Genomic DNA, 15,953 nt, shown 5'->3' with positions numbered 1-15,953 from the left:
AAAATTTTCCAAAAAAATTGGCTAGAAATGATCCAAATGGTCTGCCCGAAATTTTTAGATGGTTGCTAAAAAACATTTTTTTTTTCAGACAAGACCGTCGCAAGTAGAGTGTTTGACGAGACCCAGCCATTTCAATAATAACATGTTTGGTGCTAAATACGAGCGGAGCAAAAAACTCTGCAATTCTTACGGCTCCAGTGCCTCCAGTTCGGCGAGTAGGTTTAAGTTGGAAACACTTTTGCTTCCAAATTGAGCCTATGAGTTTTAATAAGTTGTTTACTAGAGGCTGCCAATTCTCTCCCAATGTGATTATTTGTTTGACTTGTTGCGAGAGAATAAATGAAATGAACTGCAATTGTGCCGTAAAATTAAGAGTCAAGGCTGTTCTTTCACACTATTTTAAAGCTTATTTTCTAGATTTTGAAGCAGAACGAGCTATACTTTGACTGAGACCTCAACATTTCAATAATACAATGTTTAGTGCTAAATACGAGCGGAGCAAAAGACTCTGCTATTGTGCCGTAAAATTAAGAGTCAAGGCTGTTCTTTCACACTATTTTAAAGCTTTTTTTCTAGATTTTGAAGCAGTACGAGCTATACTTTGACTGAGACCTCAACATTTCAATAATACCATGTTTAGTGCTTAATAGGAGCGGAGCAAAAGACTCTGCTATTGTGCCGTAAAATTAAGAGTTAAGGCTGCTCTTTCACACTATTTTAAAGCTTTTTTTCTAGATTTTGAAGCAGTACGAGCTATACTTTGACTGAGACCTCAACATTTCAATAATACCATGTTTAGTGCTTAATACAAGCGGAGCAAAAATCTTTCAATTGTGCTGTAAAATTAAGAGTCAAGGCCGTTCTTTCACACTATTTTTAAGCTTTTTTTCTAGATTTTGAAGCAGTACGAGCTATACTTTGACTGAGACCTCAACATTTCAATAATACCATGTTTAGTGCTTAATAGGAGCGGAGCAAAAGACTCTGCTATTGTGCCGTAAAATTAAGAGTTAAGGCTGCTCTTTCACACTATTTTAAAGCTTTTTTTCTAGATTTTGAAGCAGTACGAGCTATACTTTGACTGAGATCTCAACATTTCAATAATACCATGTTTGGTGCTAAATATGAGCGGAGCAAAAGACTCTGCTATTGTGCCGTAAAATTAAGAGTTAAGGCTGCTCTTTCACACTATTTTAAAGCTTTTTTTCTAGATTTTGAAGCAGTACGAGCTATACTTTGACTGAGATCTCAACATTTCAATAATACCATGTTTGGTGCTAAATATGAGCGGAGCAAAAGACTCTGCTATTGTGCCGTAAAATTAAGAGTTAAGGCTGCTCTTTCACACTATTTTAAAGCTTTTTTTCTAGATTTTGAAGCAGTACGAGCTATACTTTGACTGAGATCTCAACATTTCAATAATACCATGTTTGGTGCTAAATATGAGCGGAGCAAAAGACTCTGCTATTGTGCCGTAAAATTAAGAGTTAAGGCTGCTCTTTCACACTATTTTAAAGCTTTTTTTCTAGATTTTGAAGCAGTACGAGCTATACTTTGACTGAGATCTCAACATTTCAATAATACCATGTTTGGTGCTAAATATGAGCGGAGCAAAAGACTCTGCTATTGTGCCGTAAAATTAAGAGTTAAGGCTGCTCTTTCACACTATTTTAAAGCTTTTTTTCTAGATTTTGAAGCAGTACGAGCTATACTTTGACTGAGACCTCAACATTTCAATAATACCATGTTTAGTGCTTAATACAAGCGGAGCAAAAATCTTTCAATTGTGCTGTAAAATTAAGAGTCAAGGCCGTTCTTTCACACTATTTTTAAGCTTTTTTTCTAGATTTTGAAGCAGTACGAGCTATACTTTGACTGAGACCTCAACATTTCAATAATACCATGTTTAGTGCTTAATAGGAGCGGAGCAAAAGACTCTGCTATTGTGCCGTAAAATTAAGAGTTAAGGCTGCTCTTTCACACTATTTTAAAGCTTTTTTTCTAGATTTTGAAGCAGTACGAGCTATACTTTGACTGAGATCTCAACATTTCAATAATACCATGTTTGGTGCTAAATATGAGCGGAGCAAAAGACTCTGCTATTGTGCCGTAAAATTAAGAGTTAAGGCTGCTCTTTCACACTATTTTAAAGCTTTTTTTCTAGATTTTGAAGCAGTACGAGCTATACTTTGACTGAGATCTCAACATTTCAATAATACCATGTTTGGTGCTAAATATGAGCGGAGCAAAAGACTCTGCTATTGTGCCGTAAAATTAAGAGTTAAGGCTGCTCTTTCACACTATTTTAAAGCTTTTTTTCTAGATTTTGAAGCAGTACGAGTTATACTTTGACTGAGATCTCAATATTTCAATAATACCATGTTTGAAAATTTACATTTTTTCCAACCTATTTTGCAGGTAAATTCATGAAGTATCTCTCACAAATTGGAATTAGTAAAAGACCTTTTAAAAATAAATTTTACTTCAGTTAATTAACAACATAAATTGTATTTGCTCTTTTTCATAAACCTTTACATAATTTTCAATTTACTTGGAAAATTTATGAACTGGACATTTAATTACGAGAACCATAAATCTAAATAATATCTTCCTTTCCGGGCAATAAATTCTTTCCAAAAATTATAAAATTTTGTTCAACCTGTTAGGTATAAAAAGCTTTTCATTTTCATTGCATCTCATATTTTCACTGCGAACAAGAAGTTAAAGATTGAGTGACCTGCGGCGTGCTGGCTGAAAATCCTCCTGCACGGTGGAAGCAATTTCAGTAATGAAACAGAATGCAAATTAATGAGCGTAAATTTTTAAACGTGCACAGAGAGCGAGCTTCCTCGAGAGAGGAAAAAAGCAGCAAGATAATTAAGCCGTGGCAGCTCGTAACTCAGCGCGCGCCGGCCCTAATGTAATGCAAAACGCATGTCGCCCGCATTACGCTGCACGTGATGACGTTTAATTGCCCTTTTCAACATTTTTTATTCGCTACAACGCGCATAATTTTTGCAAAAGCCGGAGAAAGAGACTCTTTCTCTCTCCAGAGGGGTTAAATTGCCTTCCCTCGCAAATATGAACTGCATTTTTCGCCCACCGTCTTCCGACCTTTTTTGTACGCAAGAGGAGCATTTGTAAAAAGGGGCCTTGCGTGCATGCATGGGAGAGAAGAAACGAGTCTCATTAATCAAACTTTTTGCCGTACATATAAACGCAGAGTTGAAAAACGATGCGGCATTGTGAGCGATTATTGTGATGGAGCACAAAGCATTGGAATTTGGCCATTTTTTCAATTATAATTGAACCATGTTAAATTAAATATATTTATTTTAAAATTAAATATTTTTTTATTCATATTAAAGAAATTTAATCAAATAAATTGAGCAATTGAGAGGCTAAACGTTTGAAATTTTTGGGAATTTGATAAAATTTTACTAAAACAAGTTCACATCAAGTTATTAAATTAAATTTTTAAGTGTTTTAATAATAATAATTTCTGCAATAAATTCTGATATTTGTCAGAGGAGACATTAAATTCGCGTAATATGTTCCTGAACCAAAATCAGTCTTTTATTACTTCTTCTTCATCTCCTGCCGTTTCAATATTCGATTATTATACTTCTTGATTCGTGATTAATGCAACTCGTCGGAAAGAAATCTCATATCACTCCATCTCTGAAAGCTGTGCCAAAAAGAGACTTTTGGCTCTCTGCGTCCAATAAACGCTCGCGACATCTCGGCAAACAAGAGTTGCAAAAAAGTTCTCTGCAGATAAAATAGATTTCAATAAACTCGTCGGCAAAGAGCAGTAAAAATTCATCAATCATCTGCTCACATTTTCCTTTTGTATCCTGAGAGCAATCGACGGAATTAACTTTTGCAACGCCAGCACAACTTTTGTTTCAGAGATTGATATCAAAAAAGGAATGTGTGTGTTTCCCGCTGGCAAAAAACTTTGCCGACTCAAATAATGTACACACATCGAGGTGAGTGTTATCGGTTTGTTGCGAACTAACTCGGCGGATGTGTATATCGGAAATATCTTGTTTGTCGGGCTGGAAATTGATGTGCATGTTTGGCCCAGAACTCAGCGTGCTCATCAGCCTAATGCAGGAAACGATCTCGTGATTTACGTCCACAAGTGCAACCGAAATTTCGTCGGAATTACTTCATTTGCAATTCCGTTCCATGCTCCGTTGAATTCCGTTGTACTGCCTCTATTTTCACAATTTACTCCACTTTTATATGTAAATTTGATGCTGAAATGTGTCTGGTCCAGTGTAATTATTGCGCAACTTTTGTGAATAAATTATTTAAAAAGTACCTCTGTTGTGTGGCAAACAAATTAGGTTAGAATGAAGAAAATTTTGGAAATTCTGACATTCTTTGAAAGGTTGTAATTAATATAATTAAGATTGATAATTTAATATCTAGGAAGGCAATAGTTAAAATTATATGTTGGTAAATGAAGTAAGATTTTTTTTACAAATTATCATAGCTGAATTAGGGGAAATTTCAATTTTTAATTTCAAAGTAGATGATAAAATTTATTATTCAAGACGAATCTAGAATATAAATATGTTAGTTGTGTCTTTTTTTTCCAAATTTATTAAAAAAAATTTGTTATTCGCTGTCCGAAGTCTCTAAAATTAAGCTTTTAGTTTTAAATCATTTTGATATGAATACTTTAACCTGCTTGCGAGAGAGCATTTGGAGTATTTATATATAATTTAAAACAAAACGCTCCAGCCTCAAACCAATTCCAAGTTTGCCCAAGTGGAAAAATCGCCAGCTGAGTGGATAATATTTCCGAGCGACGGCGTCTCTTTACTTTGAGCGAGCGAAATCAATGTTTGTGAAAAATTCGAGAGTGCAAAAAAGTAGAGAAGGTGAAAATTGCTGTCGAGTAACCCTTTTGTGAGCTCCCGAGTCGATTTATTTATTTTTCGCCAAGGCAACAAGGTGAAACTTTTTGTAAACATCTTCTCGGCTTTTCCAATATCGTCGGAGAGTGGAAGAAAAACCCATGAATATTCATAAGTCTGGCGGCGGAAAAGAAGGAGAGCTTTTCGCAGAAACAAGAAGTCCCTGGGCTGGTAATCATGCAAAATTATTCGTGATAAGGAAAGTAATCCGAAAGGCTGCAGACACAGCATGCAAATAACGGCGGAAAAAGACGAGTTGCTGAGACAACAAAAATTTTATTATCTCTCTCGCCATGCTCTCTCTCTTTGTTTGCTCTCGAACGAGACATGAGGTCTAATGGCACTTCAGAGCTCGAATGTGGTTGGCTCGGCTGATAATTCAATTTGCGATCCATCTCGAAATGCAATCAACCTAGCAAACGCCGGAAATAATGTGATTGCTCGTGAAATTCAAAAGGTGCAATAATGGATGTCAATATTTATTTGTTGATTTAACAGAGGGGCTAAAATAGATAAAGGCCTTAAAGATATCTAAATGGAAGAGTAAAAAATTATTATTATTATTCATATCCATCTTTACTCTGTATATCCGGAAAATAAGCATTTCGTTTGTGTTAAAAGTAGAATGTACGAACCTCCCATTTTAGAGCTAAATTTATTGCTTTCCATGTGTTATGACCCAAATGTTCTAAAATAAAATAAATATTCATGGAAACACTTATTAATTCCAAAATATATTGATAGCTAAATACTATAACAATAAAAAATTTTAACCTCTCCTATCCAGAAATCATTGGATTTTTCGAAATTTATATTGATTATTTCAATTTAGCAAAAATGTTAATATTGTTTCTTTCTGAACTTTTATGTCATTAATTATTTTAAATTAAATATTTATTATTGATTTGGGTGTAAAAAGTGAGTGTTTTAAAGTCTCAGCAACTTTTAAAACAGATGACTTGATTGGAGAAATATCCGGAGATTTAAATATACGCAAAACCTAAACGTTTTAAAGTTTTGCAATATCTCTGTTTTCCTTACAAATATAAGTTCAAAAGTACCTTCAGCACACAAGATTGTTGTAAGCAAGTAATTCAAAAACATGTGACGTTATTATGGGCGAGTGCCCAAACAACAAACAAACCAGTCCATAAATAATGCATTCATATTTTCGTCTCTCGGTCTGATAATTTCCAGAAGAGAGAAAAAGCAGCAAGGCAATTTTCCAAAATTCCTCGACAACAACATCAAGGGGGACGCGAAAAAGCAGTGCCCCATTTACAATTCACCCCCTCCCCTTCACAGTAGGGCGCGCGTGTTCACCCTCAAATCTCAATTCAGCCTATGGTCTAATAAAACGCGACCAAAGCAAATAAAAATTTAATTAAAAAAAAAAATAATAATAATAATAATGAAAAACTATGCTTTGTTTTTCAATTGAAATAACAAGGAATATATTTAAATAAAAAAAATTTGAATATCGGAGTCTAATTTTTTGATGATATTTCAGACTTACCGATCTTGATGACAGGGGGCAGGGGGTGGACCACGGGCAGCACCAGCATCACCAGCACCACCAAGAGTCGCGGCCTGGTCATGCTGCCTCATGGCCGCTCACGTGGCCCTGCTGCTGCCTTCTGGTGTGGTCGTGGCGCCGGCCGGAGGGCGACTGAGCGCGCCCGACACGTCGACCGGCGCACGCGCCCCCACACCTGGCCTGCCCGTCCCGTCTTCCCTCTAATTGCAGCCTGCGAGCGAGCGAGAGCAAGACTGCAAAAATCTCGCAGGTATACACAGAAGACGCCTCTCCAGATGAAGCAGATTAATTTTTTCCTCCTGCCGCCGCCGGTGGAAGCAGGATTACGTTTTTTCTGCCTGCGTGCAAAAGAGCACTCGATTGCACCGACAGACTCTCCAGCTACGTTGATTAAGAGACGAACGCACATCACACCTGCAAACAAATTGACGCTATTCATTTCTTTCTTATTCAGATTTTTTTTTTATTCTTTCAGAATTTAAAAGTGTTTGAAAGTTCTTCCTGAAAAAAAAAATATGAATTAAATTTTTTAATTACTAATCACGTTATTAAATAATTTTTATATCCAAAATTAATTTTTGAACAAGACTTTGATACAAAGTTCAATTTAGGAAAAAAATTACAATCGCTCAAGTTTTATATGGACAATTATTTTTTTGATAATTGTGCAATTATCAGACAATGAAGAATGAAGGGACTGAAAGGAGTGAAATTTTCCAATTAGGAAACAAAAATTTAGAAATGTCCCCATTAATCTAAAAAGGAATTTTTCATTTAAAAATTTTGTTTTTAATATTAAACAATTTGCACATGATTATTGTCAGAATGAATATTGGAGTTAATAAAAAAAGCAAAAGGACTTATAAATTTCTAAAGACGAGTCTCTCTAAATCTAAATAATTTGACACTAAAATCAACTTTTCGTTTTAAAAAGAAATACCAAAAATAAAAACTTGCTTCTGTTATTGTTTGACATCATTTTGTACAAATTTCTTTAAAAAAATACATTGAAACATTTTGAAACAATCTTTAGAACAAAAAGCAATTTTAAAACAAACACAATATGTATCATATTATTTCTCCTTATGAATTTATTGAAGATCAGACAAAATTACTTTCTCAATAAATACTTATTTAAGACTTTAATAAAGAACTAGAACTACTATTAGGAACTTTTTAAACTCAATGTTGTGAATAAATTAAAATTAAAATTATTCCATCAGTATTGTATTAAAATTAATAAACATTCAAATTTAAATTACAAAGATATCGAAGATGCGATATTTTAAAAATAAGAAAATAATGAGAAAAGTGTCTCCAACAAACTTCTCCTCTCTCTACATGTGGCAGTCAAATTATCGCACGTAATTTACGCCTCAAACACCGCAAGCAGCGGCGATAATTTCCGCCAGCGTGCGTTTGTTTGCAGAAGATTAATGTTGAAGCAAAGTACATTCACAACCCCAAAGTATATTAGCGCGACGCCGTACACGCCGAGCGAATTCCCATATTTGCAAATGTGAGCAACAGTCAGAGGCGGCGATGAGAAGTGTGGGTAATCACCAGAGAGATTTCATTTGCTCTGCACACTCTGCTTGGCTTTTGGTGGTTCGTAAATAATTCACACCAAATGCAAATTCACGGCCGCAATAATTTTTATTTCACGTTTGCAAATTTGAAATATCCATTTTGGCCTGAAATTAATAAAAAAATAAAACCTTTGACATTTGGAAACAATGATTCCATTTCGCTTTGAGCTTGCTTGCACAACAGAGAGAGAAAGAGAGCAAAACTGTGTTGGTTAACAATCGGATTGCCATTAAAAAAGCACACTCTGCGTCAGGTGCGACAGGGCGAGCGACACGGACGCCGAAGCCCCGCAACGACACAAAGTGCTGCTGCTTTTCGTGCATTTTATTCCGTCTCTCTAATGGCAGAGCAAATAACGAAACCCGTCAGTAGATTCGAGTGTTCGGCATTTTGCCGAGCAGCTGAGCCCGGCCGGTTGCATAACTCGCTCTCTAATCAGCCGCCCAGCCGCCGATTGCATTCATTAAGCGAGAGACGGCGAGAAAGAGCGGACGAGGAGAGAAAAATCGTTTGCTCGTGGCACGAATAACGGTTCATCGCCTCTTTGAGAATAATTAAAAAGAAATGAACATGTACAATAAGCAGAAAAAGTTAAAGATTTTATCTAAAAATGTAGTACGATAATTTATCTCATGACCTAAATACATGAGATAAACTATAAAATAAATGTAAATGGAGAATAAATAAATGGTTAATATTAATTAAGGGGCTTAAAAATACCCCTTTCCATTTTAAAATTATTGAAGAAATAAAATGTAATTTATTCTTCTTCATTTGAGCGCAAAAAAAGTTTAGTTTTTGGGAAAACTTTTGAACAAATTTAGATAATTATTGATACAAAATGACAGCATGAGAAACAAATTTAAAATATATTGAATAAAATTAACACTTTTTACTGATTTATTTAGGCTCGTGAAAGTTGGGATCATCACATTTTAACCTATTATGTTATTTATGGGGAATAAACTAAAAATTACTTATAAAATATGACTTTTTTAGTTGTAATTTAGATTCTATAAACACCTTAAATCACATATTTGAGACAATAAAAACTTATTTTCACTAAAAATAACTTATTTTTAATTCGTTCACCTAATATATTACATTTTGAAACTTAAAATTTGAACTTCTTTCCAAAATATTGCCTATTTAAAAGAATTTTAAAACTTTCATAAAAATAATAGACCCCCTTTTTCCCAACGAATAGGTTTATTTATTAATTTGGAGTGTTCATGAAATTTTATCTTTTATATATCTTAAAAATGTATGAATTTTCCATTTTGGAAATTTAATTATAATGTAATATCAAAAATTGCGAATTACCTTTGCGTGAGAAAATTTGCATAAAACCGCTGTCGTATGCAATAATCATTAAAAGCCAACCGCACATTTATATTCCCTCGCTCAACTGCTTTATGCGAGCGGAAGTGACGCTAATAAAATAAAAAACCGGTCCCCCTAGAACCGAGATGCTAATCTGGATTTCTCTCTTGGAAGATCGTGTGTCATCGCTGGCAATTAGAGCGCTGGGGTTATTTGCCCTGTGATGAGTTGGACGCGCGTTTGTGCGGGCAGTCGGCCAAAAAAGAGCGATTCCAACTCGCACTCTCTGAGTGGTGTCGCCCCTTTGCGGAGTGACGCCCAACTAGACCTCCCTGGGGATGACTTGGCCGACCTTCTGGCGAGGCGTGACAAATTTCTAGAATATTTGAGCATGCGACAGGAAAATAAAATTGTAATCACAGAAATTTTTCACTCATTTTACAGTGGGAGACAAAGTTTGAAGCTATTATTAAATTTGGAAGGTGAATGGGTTTTTAATTGTTTTCAAATTGTTCCGATTCTTCAAGACAATAAATGACAAACAAAAACCATCACAGAAAACCGACTATCAATTCAACTCGCGATCGTGAAATTCTTCTGCAAAATAAAAACAATTGAATTCAAATTTGATTTTTTAACATTTAAAAATTTCAATCAAAAGGTAAATATGGAATATATTGAAAATTATTATAAATAATACTGTGCTGTTTGAAATTCACCTTTCTCAAGTTTAGTCTGGTTTCCTTGATTAATTGGAATTCAAGCACTAAATTAATTTAAATAATTTTTTTTCCTACAAACAAAGTAAATAAATTGAGTTTATTTATTTTAGAATTTTCTTTCTATGCGCAATTATTTTTATTTAAATTTGGGCTCAGCTGATTTAAGCATCATAATAATCAGCAGGAAAGTTATTATGGAATCTGAAATATGTGAGCATTTTGTACATTCACAAATAAGCCAGAATTGAAGCTGGAGCGGAAAATTATAACAAGTTCGACCTGCACACTCTGGTCCTTCAAATCGGGGCCACTCTCTGTGTATCAGATATCATAGATGCATGTGTTGACACGCGGGACTGTGAAAGTCATTTTCGGCAAGTTGCTATGCCAACCTGTCAAATGAGATTACCTCGTCGGCAGCGGAGGAGGAAGCGGCGAAAAGTTGGTCGCTACGGCCTATTCATCACGGGCAGTGCGCGGAACACTGAAGCGAAATGACACAAACGACGTCTGGCCAGGCATGAATTCCTGCATTTGCGCCTCGAGAGAAATATAATCAAAAGTACGAAGAACTCCTCAGCTTTGCATGAGGAAGCGCTCCTGGCTTCGTTTTGATATTAAAGGAGAGGCCTAAAGACTAAAAACAGCCCCAAAGGTCACAAAATCCAAAGTTATGCAGTCATCATGCTTGCCAGATAGTTGAAATTTTTAAATTTTCATAGTTTTTTACTGTAAACACGAAATTTAAAATTAAAAAAAAAAAAAAACAAGCAGAATTTATCAAAATACTTTTATTAAAATTGATTCAATGAAGTTAAAAAAAACCTCTTTCTTTATGATGCATCAAGTATTTTAAAATATCTTGAAATCAATTTTCAGATGTAATAGTTTCCATAAAAAAAATTATTGCAATCAAACTCTTGAGATGCTTCTTTGGTTTCCGTTGCATTTTTAATTTTATTATAGTTAAATCATTACAAATATAAAACTAACATTTCTCTAAACCCAAAAGTTTGAGCATTCCATTTAGATTAAAAACTTTGTCAGTTAATTTGTAAGACTTTAATTAGATCCTTTCATCAAATTTGATTTTCCGCCCAAGCGTAGATTACAAACGGGGCAACTTTGCGGGCCCTGCTTTTTGCTGCATTGTCTTCCTTCCGGCCTTTTGCAAGTTTTCGTGTTTACAAAGGCTCTATTTTTACATAACGAAATTTGCAGTACCGGCGAGCAATTTACCTTTGCCGCAGTTTTTACTCGAGCCGAGAGAGCGCGCGAAGCATAATGGAGAACAAGAATTCGGGTCCTCTCGCGGGAGAAGGAAAACGAGAGATATGCGAGAAAGAAGAAATTTCGTGGATGACTGCCTCGCTATTTATATTTTTGCGGCGAAAGAGAGAGAAAAAAAAGAAAGAGAGGTATTGTAAAAATGTAAATTCGAGAGCAGCCTGTGATGAAACTAAGCCGGCGTCTTTTCATCCTCTGCTTTATAATATTTTCCCCTCGCTTATCGTTGAGGTTTAATCTGAAAATTGGGCAAACCGGCTGAGAGAATAATAATAACTCGCGCGACTTTTGATGCAATTTATTTGCCAGAAATAAAATTTGCTTTCACTAAGCAATAAAATTTTCAAGTAAGAAGAAAGAGAAAAAGTAATAAAGGAATATTTTTCTTTTCAATTTTTCTTATTAATAATCTTTGATTTGATAAACCTCTGATAAGAATAATTTCAATTAAAAATATTTTTATTAAAGATGTGATACAAAACTCGAAATGACCTCTCTTCCTTCAATGGGCACCACTTTTATGGACAATTGGGAGCGGAAGAATTGGAACTTGTCATCGGCCACTCGGGGAAAATAGCAAAAGAGTCCCCACAGGCTTGTGCGTTCGCACAACAAAAGAAACAAAAATAGCGATAAAAAAAACCAAAGGCAGATTCGAATGTGGGTCAATAGGAGGCGTCCCCGAAGCGAAATAATAATAATACGGCGTTAACAAGGACTCACTCGACGAGAAACACCATCACCCTCTCCTCCCCTCCATCTCGATACTCCTCTGTATGTGGAGCGAAAAGTTATAGTGCTTTAAAATAACAACAGGGCGCCTTCACCCTCCGTCAGCTGTTTTTAAGCCTCGGCCGCGCCACTCGATAGTAAAATTATATATTGGAAAAATAAAAAAATAATAAAATGCAGAGCCGGGGAAAAAAACAACGAGCGCTTCCATTATCCTAACGATGCTCAACTTTGATAGAGGGTGCAAGAGAAAGAAGAGAAAGAAGAGGAAGATACTCAACATGAACTAGAAAACCAGAGACTGCAAATTTTAATTGTGCTTTTTAAGACAACAAAAGAATTTAAATTTGCGTAACTTTCCTTGTAAGTAATGTTTAAATAATTTCATTTGTAAGTTTTATATATTAAATAAAAGTAAAATGTATCTTAAATAATTCAAAAACTATATAAAATCAATCAATAACTATTATTTAAAGAAAATAAAAGTAAAATAATTAAATTATTTTAAAATTCCAATTAAGCCTTCAATACAAATAAGCTGTTTGTCCACAAAATGTTATTATTTCTGTACCCGTTAAAAGAATTAATTTCAGCAATTTGCTCAACCGTGCTCAATAAAATTGACCTCTATTCCGATCAAAAGCGGGCACGTGCCTCTGACAACTTCATTTTCTGCGGTCACTCGCGTAAAAGAAAAGGCAGTTGGGGAAATTATTTTTATCGCGCTCCCTCTTAATGCGCGGAAACAAGAGAAGGAAAGTCCTTTGAAGCGGTTCGCACTCTTCAAAAGAAGAAACTATACATCTCTCAACCCTTTGGCCTCGCCGGGTTTCAGCAAATCAGATAAACTTCAAGTACATATAAACCCACACGCAAAATCTCTCTTGTCAGTGCGATTCCGCAAGGTTTCCTTTCACAGTGTGTTTTCAAGAGATAGTGTTTTTAGAGAAACGCGATAAGATGATGAATAGGAAACTCAAATTTTAGATCAAATCGGAGTTACTCAAATTTTATCCAGAAATATTATGAAAGTTTTTATGAGAAATTTAAAACAATTTAAATAAACAAAAATGGAAAATTTATTTGGTATCTCAACTACTTATAACATATTTTAATAATTTATTGTTAAATAAAGTTAATGTCACTTTGATTAAAATGACTTATTTTCAGTTTTGTGTAATTTAAAGATAATTTTTTGACTAACTTTTTTCAACAATGGTAGCAACCTTTAGCCAGGATAGAAAAATATATCATAAAATAATAACAATTGAAACGAACTCCATTTTTTTAAAACATTTTTTCAAAGCAATTTTCATTGAATCGCGTGGCAACTTTTGCCACAATCGTTTTGGACTTGCACCGACTCCTCTTTTTGCAATGCGGTTGCTGTGTTGCGGTGCCTATCAGCTCGAATCTGTTTGCCATGACTGTGTCTCTGTGTGATATGACACAACATTCTCTGATGCATATTTGCGTTCGGAATGCTGCAGTGGAATCGGTGGCTCGATACGTAGCTGTGCAGTCAAGTTGCACGCGAGGCAACCGAGTCGGAAAATTGCACACACGTGATGCTGCAAACCACCTTGTTAGCAACTCAAAAGAAGACAACTTTTTAGACCTTTTCAGATAAAAGCTATATTGGCAGGAGGAGGAAAATGTAAATAACTCATTCGGTAACTTTTGTAAGTACTTTTGGTTGGGGTTTTGCAAAACTTTATGGATAATTTTTTATTAATAGTGCAGTAAAAAGTTCAAATCAGTTTAATTTACACTTTAATTAATTAATTAAACCCTGAAAAATCCAACAATCAAGCACTTATTTGTATTAATTTCCTTAAATTTGAAGGATTTTAATTTTAACTTTCATTGGAACATACATTTTGGAAATTTAACGAAAAAAATGCTCCTTTTTTGTACACTGCAATTTCAATATTAGGCAACGTGCACGTCCTGTCAACCGCAGTGGCCCCTGCAGATTTTGGCAGCGGTCAACCCACATTGTTGGTGTTGCAAGGTGTGGTTGTGTATTTTGACCATTCCGCAGGCGCTCCTCGAACGTGCTACAAAATTAGGGTCATCGCCTGGAAATGTATGCAACCCGCACGTCCAGATGTTAACAAGTATGTAAAGGAATTGTATCATGTAATGTTGTCCTCGTTTATTCCGTTGTTCAATTGTCACAATTTCAGTGCGAGACGTGCAAAAGCTTTTTATAACAAAGCGTTGGGCAAAAGAAAATAGTTTAAAAAAAAAAAATTAAAAAAGGCCAGTTTTTTGCTCATAATGCTCATAATTTTTGTTTAATTGGTGTAAAAATTAAAAACAAAGACTAAAATAAATTAAAAACTGATAAATAGAATAAACACATAAAAAATATAATAAAAATATTAAGGCTAAATCAAATATTTTTTTCATATTTTTGCTCACAATTGATTTCAACTCATTAAATTTTACAAACCAATTTTTAAATCTCATTTTTTTATATGCAAGTCACAATTAAATTTATTACACGAATGTTTTTACATTATGAATACTGATGAATATAATTTTCGTTAAAAATAATTAATTTTTTTCTTGCTATCGTTTCGTTTCTTGAATTCAAAATTAAATATTTTTCTACTTGTTCCTCAGATAAAATTTGCAGAGTAAAATACAAAATACTTTTAAAACGAAAAGAATGAGCAAGTAGGGGCAAAAAAGCAATTTCCATTTCTTGTCTCGCGCGCAATTTCCATTTCTCTTGCAAATAACCTGGTGCCAAAAACGCTTTTTGCAAGGTGCCATTCGGCGCCAATGCAAATGACAAGAGCGCGGCCATTATTATGATCATCTCGTGACGACTCTCAGCGGCCAAAATCGAGCAGCTTCAAAAATGAAATTAAGCCGAAGAGAAGAAAAAACTGCTGCTCTTGGTGCCGCCGCCGCTATAATGATACTTTTACGGCCGTGCTTTTTTTCTCTGAAAATGCGCGAACATGATTACGCCCTTTGCGGGTTCCTAGTCTCTCTCTAGCTTCATCACAATTTGGCAAAAATGAAAAACGCGGCGGCGGCGGCTTTTGTTTATCTCTTGCAATTTCACCAAAAGTGACATTATTGCGAAACGTGAACGGATGCGAGGTAATGTAAAAAAATACACAAGTGGATTAAAAGGCGCTCGTTTTGGTTTCCAACTTGTCTGCAAAGTCGAACGTCGTCGCTGCGGCGGCGGTTCCGTTTCAGCGCAAACTGCCGCTTTTTGCCTTTCGTCTTGTTCGAAACAAGCTCCGGCTTTTTTCTTCTCATGCTTGATATTTCGCAGAGAGAGCGAGTGAGTTGCCACGTCAAATCTCATATCTGGGCCAGAACGAGTTATTTTAGCACAATTTAAATCACAATTCCAATAATTAGTGTTTTTATAATTAATTTATTTATAATTTGCTTAAAAGCGAATTTTTGACATCTTTACAATTTTTTTTTTTTTTTTATATTAACATTATGAAAAGATAAAAGTCATGAAATTTGGTCTCTTGAATAAATTTGATGTTGCCAAAATGCAATTTTTGTATGCTTATTGTCTTATTTTTTTTAAAGATATTTAATTTTGGCTGTCAATTTTCTATTTTGGTAGTTCTAGAGCCCTAAAAAACCAAAAGGAGTTTCAAATGGAATTAAAAATTAACCGGTTTCCAAAAATAATGAAAATTATATTAATGAATTGTGTATGATTGTTTTAACAATTTTTCATTATTTTGAATCTTCAAAATGAGATTGCCGAATAAGTTTTTGCTTTCAATTGAAAAAACTGTATTTTTTCTCTAACTTCACAAGACGAACAAAAATTCTGAAGAC

At 34.7% G+C, this 15,953-nt stretch overlaps 1 protein-coding gene across 7 annotated transcripts in view; it reads right to left on the bottom strand.

Moving 5' to 3' along the window:
* LOC132193943 (glutamate receptor ionotropic, kainate 2-like) overlaps nt 1–15,953 on the bottom strand; it is a 48,611-nt gene that overhangs the window by 29,640 nt on the left and 3,018 nt on the right. For all 7 annotated transcript variants that reach the window (XM_059614921.1, XM_059614925.1, XM_059614920.1 and 4 more), the window contains exon 2: nt 6,448–6,882. In XM_059614921.1, the coding sequence (XP_059470904.1) occupies nt 6,448–6,529 (82 nt within the window). In that variant the 5' untranslated portion in view covers nt 6,530–6,882. The remainder of the gene's footprint in view (nt 1–6,447; nt 6,883–15,953) is intronic.

Source organism: Neocloeon triangulifer, unplaced genomic scaffold, assembly GCF_031216515.1.
Source record: "Neocloeon triangulifer isolate White Clay Creek 2 clone unplaced genomic scaffold, ASM3121651v1 ptg000005l, whole genome shotgun sequence".
In the NCBI taxonomy this organism is placed as follows: Eukaryota; Metazoa; Arthropoda; class Insecta; order Ephemeroptera; family Baetidae; genus Neocloeon; species Neocloeon triangulifer.
This window is presented reverse-complemented; position numbering and strand designations above follow the sequence as displayed.